We start from the raw sequence: 10,131 nt of genomic DNA, 5'->3' as shown, positions 1-10,131 counted from the left end.
TTAAAAAAAAAAAAAAAAAAAAAAACAGAGATCTATTTATAATAAAATGGCTTTCCAGGGAAAACCCAAGGATGCCCACTGCATACTCATAAAGGCTAAAGTGTGATTAAAGGTTGCTTGTTTTTTCTTTTCTTTTTTTTTTTCTGCACCATTGTATGAAATAAACTGCAATACCTTTATACCACTCACTTTGGTCCACTAGAAAGAGTGGATGAGAATTTTTAAAAATATATATTTGCTATAGCTAAGTGATAGGTTCATTAAAGAAATTCACATTACTTATTTTGTAAAACAGCACAGCCGAAGATGCCAGGGTGGCGTGACCACAGAGCGGGACCTCACTCGCTGGTGTGAACCACCTTAGTCCAAAGCAGGAACCTTCAGAGGAGGAAAAGTCAAACAGAGACAAGGTCATTCCTCTAAGAGAAGATTGCAAACTTTTCATTTTCTTCTTTCCTAAATATGTCACTAGCATGATTAATACCAAAACTCGTGAAAGGGTGAGTGCAAGCTAGACCAGCATCCCAGGGCCCCTGGCTCTAGGTCTGGAGCTGAAACATTCAGGTTCACCAAACACCCTCCTAGTCCATTTTGTATTGCTACAATGGAATGCCATATGTTGGGTAATTTATAAAGAAGATAAATTTAATTCTTATAGTTGAGGAGGCTGGGAAGTGCAAGGTCACGGGGCCTACGTCTGATAAGGGCCTTTTTGCTGCATCATTGCACAGCTGAAGGCAGACATGCAAGAAAACTCATATGCATGAGCACTTGAGCAACATGGGACCAAACTTACCTCTATAAGAAGTCCATTCTTGAGACAATGAACCCACTCCCACAATAAGACATTAATCCATCACCTCTCATTAGTCCCTACCCTCAACATTTGCATTGGGAATTCAATTTCTAATACATGAATTATTGGAGATGCTGGGGTCTCATAGCTCCTTCAAGGGCCTGCCCCCAATGAGCTAACTCATCTGGGGGTGACACATTTAAGCCATAGCATACCCTTTACCCGAGATAACCAAAAGCAAATCAGAATCTTCTAGATCTACCATCTGCATACAAATAATAAATGAGAATTTCCCTTACATAAAATCATTCCCTCCCAAAAAGTAACTTCTGGTGCCATTCAAGAGGGTAAGAAAAAAATGCATATTTACTTTGTGTGAAGTTGTCTGTCGGGTTCAGTTTTTGGATAAAAGCAGTTTCAGAGAGGTTCATCTCCTGGGCAATTTTTTGATGCAAGTCTTCATCCAATTTCTTAATTAGAAACAAAAATGTTATTGAGACTCCAGAAACAGATCAGACTTCTTTGGATAGCAACTACCATTAGCTAACATAACAATTTATTAATATTAAAATATATACACTTAAAAGGAAATTCAAGTTACATGCCAAGGAATTCAAGACACTTTTACAAAAATTATTTTCTAGAAATTGATACTTGCAGTGTCCTGTGAAGAAAAATTATAAATGTGCAAAGCTAAAACAGACTGAAAACTCAACTGGCCTGGTCTATCTTTTATCAGATTAATATCTATTCTGAATTCATGTGCTCTCTTCTAAAACCAATTTCCACAAAAGGAAATTCCTCAATCTTCCATGCTAAGTTGGATACTGAAATGTTCAGTAGCTACTCTTGCCAGGTTAAACCACTCCTCCCCCTTTTTTTCATGGGTTACTCCCTCTTATGGGAAGGGCCTCAGGCTAGAGGTTACCTCCTCCAAGAAGCCTTTCTAGTTCTTCCCAGTACCACTCTGTTCAAAAATTTCATCCTTGGTGTTCAGATTTCCTGTAGCTGGAGAGTTCTTTATTGTCTGCCCTTACCCACCCCACTCTAAACTCTTTAAGGGTATGGACTGTGCTACCTTGCTCTGTCTGGGCCCAAGACAATGCCTGGTACTCAACCCAGGATAGTAGGATCTCAATAAATATTTGCTGAAAGAATAAACCCATTATTTCACTGCATTTCATTAATGCTTATGGTTTGAATCTTAAATGTTCCCCAACCCACATGCTAAAGGCCTACTCATCAGTCCAATGTGCTATGGGGACATTTAAGAGGTGGGGCCTACTGGAAGGAAGTTAGCTCATTGGGGGCAGGCCCTTGAAGGGGCTATGAGACCCCAGCATCTCTCTCCCACCCCTCTCTTTCTCTGCTTCCCAGTTACTATGAGGTGAGCAATCTTCTTTCACCATGCACTCCAGCCTTGATGTGCTATTCTGCTTCAGGACAAGCAACTATGAACTGAAACCTCTGAAACTATAAGCCAAAATAAAACTTTACTACTTCAGAGTTGTTTTATCTTGGATATTTGGTCTCAGCAACAGAAAACTAACACATTTGAAGCCCTCAGGACAGATATTTTTATACTCTTACAGCTGAAATTAAAAACATGTGGATTGTGTATGTGTGTAAGATTGTGATATGACTAATAAATGGTACAGTGATTTAGAATATGGGCTTAAGTCTCAAAAAGGCTGGGGATATAGCTCAGTGCTAGAATGTGGGCTTAAAGCCAGGCATTGTGGCACATGCCTATAATCCCAGCTACTCAAGGGAATCACAAATTCAAGGCCAGCCTGGGCAACTTAGTAAGAACCTGCTTCAAAATGTTAACCTAGAGAGAGTTCACCTAGCATGTACAAGGTGCTGAGTTCAATCTCCAGTACAGCCAAAAAAAAAAAAAAAAATGTGGATTTTGAGCCAGCATGGTAATATGAGCCTCCCACTCCAGAGAGTGAGGTAGGAGGATCCCTTGAGTGCAGGAGTTGGAGGCCATCCTGAGCAACACAGTGAAACCTATTTGACAAAGGGGGAAAAAAAAGAAAAATGTAGGCTTTGCAAATGGAAAAAATTAGTGAATTGAGAGCAATGACATATGGTTATTTATATTCATATTCTTTTTAAAAAAGTTTTTTTGTAGTTGTACACGGACTGCATGCCTTTATTTTGTTTATTTTTATATGGTGCTAAGGATCGAACCCAGTGCCTCACAAATGCTAGGCAAGTGCTCTGCCACTGAACTACAGCCCCTGACCCCATAGTACCATTCTTAAAACTTTTCTGTAGGTTTTTAATTTTTCAAAATAAACTTAAAATCATAAAAATGTGGGCTTTGGAAACAGACAAAACTGTATGTATAACCTGGATCAGACTTTGTAGTAGGGTAAGAATGGACAATCTATTTAATCATACAGAGCCTCAGTTTCCACACCTGGGGGTAATAAAATAAATAAAATGGGGGTAATAGCACTTAAGTTAGTGTAGGTAATAGCACTTAAGTCAGTGTAGTCCTACAGAAAAAGAAATGGCTTAAGAAACTCATACTTATGCTGGGTGTGGAGGTGCAACAAGTAAGTAATACCAAAGAGTATGTAACTGAGGTATGTAGGGGGTTTTGGGGTTTTGTTTATCTTGGGGTTTCATTTGATGCTGGGGATTGAATCCAGAGCCTTGAACATACTAAATACGTACTCTAACACTGAGCTCTATGCCTCCAGCCCTGAGATATGTAGATTTTGACAATAAATACCCTAGGACTTTAAAGATGAGGTCTTGTGGTGCACCTCTAATAAGGCAGATTTAGAAGGAAAATGTGTGTTGAGAGCCACAGCCGAAGGGGCCCCAGCAAACTTCCAGCTGCCAGCAAACTTCCAGCTGCCGGCTGATGATTGGCTCACAGCAGCCCCAGCAACATCTAGCTGATTGGCTCCTCGGCCCCAGCAACATCTAGCTGATTGGCTCCTCTGCGGTGATGCTCATTGGGCTGTTTCCCTGCCCTTTCAGACCACGGAGCTGCTCATTGGGGGACTTTTTTGGCTCTGCCCACGTGACCCAGCCAATCGGCCTCAAGAGCAGGAGGATTGTGGGAGGTGGAGAGAAGCTTGTGGGGGGAGGGAGAGGCTTGTGGAAAGCCGGTGGTGGCAGTTGAGGCTCTGAGGATTTTTCCTGAGAGGCTGTTTTGTTTGGCGTGTGTGGTTCTAAAAATAAAGTTAGTTTCTTTTGACAAGTGGCTCCTGATTGTGCCCAGCCAGACTGCAGCAAATGTGGGCAAAGAGTTTGGTCAAGTCATGACTTCACTTGTGTTCTCTTATTAAATCAGAGATTAACATACAACACCTTTGAGTCAGGTGCAGTGGCACACACCTGTAATCCCAGTGGCTCAGAAGGCTGAGGCAGGAGGATCACAAGTTCAAAACCCAGCCTCAGCAAAAAGCTAAGCTCTAAGCAACTCAGTGAAACCCTATCTTTAAATAAAATACAAAATAGGGCTGGGGATATGGCTCAGTGGTCAAGTTCCCCTGAATTCAATCCCCAGTACCTCCCCCCCAAAAAAAGATACAACATCTTTGACACTCTAGAATTCTGTGCGCCAAAGTTAGGAAGAAATTGGATAGTTTTAATGAAGTAGAATGAGCACTGTCATACCTGTAGGCTTGAGCGAGAAGTCCCACCTGAGTAGAGAGCGGGTGGAGCTGCTGTTTAAGTCACCAAGGCAATGATGCTAAGAATTTAACTCAGATACTTTCCACTGGTATATTGGATGTTCTCTGTGGAAGCTGACCCACCTGCCCATGCATACGACACACCTGATGAAAACTGGGAACTGTTTAGGTCCTGTAGTTCAGAGTCTACAATCACAGGCCACAATGGTGACTGAAGGGGAGATAAAGAAAAACCACTGCTGCCCTAGCTTCTATACACTGGCAACTACTTTGCCTCTAGAAGAAGTGTTGACCAGAGCTGAGTGTGGTGTAATCCCAGCCACTCTGGAGGCTGATGCAGGAGGATTGCAAGTACAAGGCCAGCCTAGGCAATTTAGCAAGACCCTGTCTCAAAATTTTAAAAAGTGGTAGAGCATCCCTAGTTTCAATCCCCAGTACCACAGTGGTGGGGAGCAGAGTTGACCATCTCTGTGGCAAGGTCCTTACAAAGCCAACTGACTCTCTAGGAGGTTCTGTCAAGACTAAGGAATAAGAAACAGGTGGCGAAGGTGGGATCCCTCCTGGGCAGGGGCAGGGTTCACCCTTCCCACAAGTTGTTCCAGGAGACACACATGACTTACCCTTCCAGATACTTTTAGCAAGACTTGCAGTCAATTACAAGAGCTTGGTTCTGATTTCTAGTATCTTTTGCAGAATTAAGCCTAAAATCTTTGTCACTTCCTCCCTTTGTTAGCTGTGACTGCTTTTCTCTCATACCAAATGAGGCAGCCCCTGAAATAATGTTAAATATGGCCATGAAACTGCAAGGACAATGAAGACCAAGGACAGGTGGATGTGTAGGCAGTTGCTCTGTAAGTTTCACTATTTTTTAAATAAAATCAAGAAAATGCATGTGTTTTACCAAGAACCTGAAAGTTGCTGTAGGGGATCCCATCTCTATCAGAGGTATCCCTTTGGCATTGTAAAAAGCACATGGTACTATTAATTTTTTTAAAATCTCAAATCTAAAAAAAAAAGCCAACCTTTAGCTGATTTTCCTGGATTTACCTCCAGGGCTACAGAAACCTGGCATGCCTTCCAGTTCTTTCTATTTAATCTAGCGAAATTTTCTCTCCTTATTCTTCCTTTCTTTGCCTATAGCTTCCTGTGATCTTTAGGACAACAGTCTTGAAAAGCATTAAAGCATCCCAAATTGTAGCCAAGGTCACCATCTATTCATAATAAACTTGTGTGCAAATGGACTTGTTTTACATACTACCTAGGACACTCATTTCACTGCCCATCAACTCTGTAATTCTCTCTACCTTACCATATTGCACTGATTGCAATTTGAATTTCTGTAACTAATTTCTGTACCAGGACACTTTAAAATACACCTGCTATTTGCCTGAGCAACTGGAGATAATATAAAAAGTTTGAAAATGGCAGCCTTCAATATGTACCACAAACAACTGAACTTTCACTGGATTGCTACACTGGAACAAAAGGTCAAAATAATGTTGAATCACGAGGAGGCTTCAACTATGGGAGGCTTAGAAACAAACAGTGTATTCATCTAAATACTGAATTTTGGAGCTGTGGGTACAGTTTAGTGGTAGAGCACATACTTAGCATGCATAAGGCCTTGGGTTCTATCCCCATAACACCCCCCAAAAAAATTGAATTTTTTTTTACCAGCAATATTTTCCATTTTAATACTCAGACTTCATTTTAAATGCTGCCTGTAATAGTTACAAACCTGGGCTGGAGATATAGCTTAGCATGCATAAGACCCTGGGTTTAATTCCCCAGTCCTGACCCCCTCCCCCAAATGACAAACTGAGAGCTATACTCTTGCTTTAGGATTCATTTCCCTTTGGCATTCTCACATGAATCAAATTTCCAAGAGCAAAAAAAGAGTGATGTTTGCTTTTCTGAGTTCCAGTGTCCACTTCCTCAGGACATTGAGGTTCTGCCATCTTATGACCCACAAGATTAATGATCAGAAAACCAGAATAAGCTTTAAAATACTCCCATCTTGTGGCAGTTTAGAAATATGGCAACCTAAATATGACAGCCCTACCTCTCTTTGCCCCTGCACTATGCTAAATAGATCCCAGCAAATGAAAGCACCTTGATGTAGACAGTTCTAAAACCACACAGAAAAAAACAGGAGATTACTTTCAGATTTCCTATAGTGAAGTCGTGTCCATACAATGCAGGATTCGAATCGTGGGCTGCCTTCAATTGTTCCTGATACTTCTTACATATGCCTACTCTCTCCAGCTCCATCACAGAACCCAAAGCTCATATCACCTTTTGTATCCCATCCACTCCACCCTAACCAGTGAGAACATAAAATCAGTAATTGTTAGTCAACAAGAACTCTTAGAACAAGGTTTTGCCTTAATTAGCTGATTGTAATATTTTCACATTCATTCTACAGATACCCACACTTACCGTGGGATAGGCAGAATATGTTGGAACTAGTCAAAATGGATTAAGGTCTCATAGGATTTGCAGTCTAGTAAGGAAGACAAGCATTAAATGAATCACAAGAGAGACATAGGTCACCTCCTAGAACCACCGGGTGCTGAGAGTGGTAATTAAGAGCGCAGGTTCTGCAGTCAAGCAGACCTGGGGTGGGATTCTAAGTCAGCTACTTAGAAGTGTGACACCCTGCAAATTATTAACCTTCCTCTGCCTCTGTTCCTTGATGTGTAAAATGGGGACAAAATAAGACCTACTCCAGAGTGGTAGTGAGGTAAAGTGAGATACATGAAAAAAACAACATAATATCTGACTGAATTTGCCTGAAGTCACTGCTCCAACACAGAGGATTATATTCCAGAGGTCAGAGAAGATACATGGGAAGCAGAAATTCCCACATAAACATTTCATCCTTTGCATTATGCTCTTCCCTCAAATACGAAGCAAAGAAAAACCCTTCAGTGACCTCAGTCTCCCTAGAAGAACCTTCTCTGAGCTCTTCATCTCTTCTCTGGGCATACTAATGAGATATAAGGTGGGAACACTCTAGAAACCCCAGGGGCCTCTGACCACTGTGGTCACACCTAGCCAATGATCCTTTCTCTAAGGAAGGGCACCAAGTCTGGAAATGGCCACTGCATCATAAGCTTCTCCACATGAGTTAAAGCATGGATTAAACACAGTATTGCTGAATGTCTGATTTCTCTTAACTATACAACCCCACCAAGCTGTAAACACGTTTTTGGTTTTCTCTTAATTTCACCAGGGAACTTGGAGCAGCAAGCAGTTGAGGAACTAAAACTAAGCATTCCTTTGTAAAAATGTGAAGCCAATCCTGCTTGCAGGGCTGGGAGTGTAGATAAATGGTATAGCACTTGCCTAGCATGTTCATGGCCTTGGGTTTAATCCCAGAACTAAAAATAAATAAATAAATAAATAAAACTCTTCCTTGCTATTACTGAAAATTATTGTTAGTGTTGATGAGGAAAATAGTGCATATATATGAATTCTATATTTGGTCCTCACATGGTACCCAGAGCATGGTAGACACCCAATAAATGTCAGCTGAATTGGAGTAAATACATTGGACACACAACACAGTTTCTTTTCTTAAATAATTTTAACAGGAAAACTCAAGAATAAACCCCTCTTACAATAGGTATCCTCTGAGGGAACTGGGGCTGTGGCTTGGTGGTAGTGCACTTGCCTGCCATGTGTGAGGCACTGGGTTCGATTCTCAGCACTGCATATAGATGAATGAATAAAACAAAGGTCTATCAACAACTAAAAAAAAAAAATGTATATTCTTTTTTTTTTTTTTTTTAAGAATAGGTATCCTCTGAAACAATCAGTTTTCAACTGGGAACAATTTTGCCCTAAGGAACTATTGGCTATGTATGGAGACAGTTTTGATTGTCCTAACTGGGGAGGTACTACTCTCATCTTCTGTGAAGGATACTTCATACTGTATCCTTCAGACCAAGGATACTGCTAAAAACCTTACAATGCAATAACTACCCCATACAAAAAAAAGAACCATTCAAAATGTGAATAGTGTTATTGTTGAGAAACCCTGTTCTAACCCACCCACACACCACCACCACCATCATCAACAACAACCACAAAACAAAACAAAAAACCCTGAGACTTTGTTAGAATATGAGGGAGACTCAATATAGATTCCCTCTCCCGGTTGATATGTTATTTTCACTAAATATTACAGCTGATTTACCCAAAAATAAACAAAATACCACTCATTATCACTACCGGACTAAATTCTGGTATTAGTCGTGGGTCTCAGTAATTTTTTACATAGTTGTCATATAATGTATCCACCTTATTATTACATTATTTCTATATATATTTTCCATTTGGCCCTTATTGTCAAACACTGTAAGGTATTTGAGAACGCCATCAACTTTTTAAAGTGTTATTTTTTTTTCAAATATCTCTTCCTTTTTCCACTTAGCTCTTGATCTCTGTGTTTTCACCTATTGTACAATCTTAAAGTGAAAGAATATCCTTGTGAAATTTTTAAAATGGAGTTATCTTGAAAACGAAAAACCTTTAGAATATTATAGAAACCCTTGGAACTTCATTTCTCAAAATTTTTTTACCTTCGTTGGGCATGGTGATGCACACCTATAATGCTAGTGATTTATGATGCTAAGGTAGAAGCATCACAAGTTTGAGGTCAGCCTTGGCAACTTTATGAGACGATCTGAAAATTTTTTAAAATTTTAAAGGAATAGAGATGTAGCTCAGAGTTAGAGTGCCCCTGGATTCAATCCCTCGTTTTTGAATACTTGATAAAAGATTGTTGGTCAAATTTTAAATAAGTTAAAATATAACTGTACAAAACACAACAAAAATTCTATTGAAGCCCTGCACTTAAATTCTCAAGTATTTCTGTCCTCCATAAAACCCAACATTGTTCAATCCTCCAAGTCCCTACTATACTTGCTACCTTTAGGTCTTTTAGCCTCTGTGGTGATTACTGAATAAGGATGAGATATCCATATCTATTTCTATCATTAGACTTTGTGTACTTACAGATCTGATCGACTTGTTAATCTTTATAACCCTGACCCCTAGCCCAGAGTGGCTTGTGGTAGATATTGATAAATATTTGTAGAATGCATTAAGGTAAGCTGACTGCCTTTGGAATTGTAATCTATATTATAAGGTTTAGCATTTATTTATCTTTGATATTTTCCTGTGTTCACTTGCATTTTCTCTAAGTGTTTTGGGTATGCACCATATCCAGAATTCAAGGATCATGTTTGTCACTTTTATTATAATTTTTATTGATTGTGAATTAGAAAATGCTATGTCAGCCTCCAGGAAGACAAGGTTCTGATGTCCAATGAAGAGTGAAAAAACATGATTAAGAAGCTTAACAAAATAATCTTTAGATACATATTCAGGTGACCCTGACAGTCAATCAAATTAGCTAGTCTTATAGGTCCAAGGCCAAAAAGAAGTGAATAATTAGAAGATTGAGAGCTTCCCTGAGTCATGGACTTCCTATCTTTTTCCTCCTTTCATTTTTACTGAACTGTTAAGAACGTCACTTAAATTTTTATTGATAGTTTTTCCAAATATATAAATAACATACAAATATATTTTAATGGATAGATAGAAATAGGTCCTTTAGATCTGATGTTTATAAGAGTTCTGAAGATAAAAGGAGTAATTTGGGGAATA

General features: G+C 39.6%; 1 protein-coding gene across 3 annotated transcripts in view; it reads right to left on the bottom strand.

Annotated features, from left to right (window-relative positions):
• Positions 1-10,131, bottom strand: part of Pbld (phenazine biosynthesis like protein domain containing) — a 56,022-nt gene that overhangs the window by 11,977 nt on the left and 33,914 nt on the right. For all 3 annotated transcript variants that reach the window (XM_048810041.1, XM_048810050.1, XM_015500580.2), the window contains 2 exons: positions 1,167-1,266; positions 280-378 (listed from right to left, as the gene is read on the bottom strand). In XM_048810041.1, the coding sequence (XP_048665998.1) occupies positions 280-378; positions 1,167-1,266 (199 nt within the window). The remainder of the gene's footprint in view (positions 1-279; positions 379-1,166; positions 1,267-10,131) is intronic.

Source organism: Marmota marmota, unplaced genomic scaffold, assembly GCF_001458135.2.
Source record: "Marmota marmota marmota unplaced genomic scaffold, marMar, whole genome shotgun sequence".
Classification (NCBI taxonomy): Eukaryota; Metazoa; Chordata; class Mammalia; order Rodentia; family Sciuridae; genus Marmota; species Marmota marmota.
Note: the sequence above shows the minus strand (reverse complement) of the source record. Positions and strands in the feature narration are given on the sequence as shown.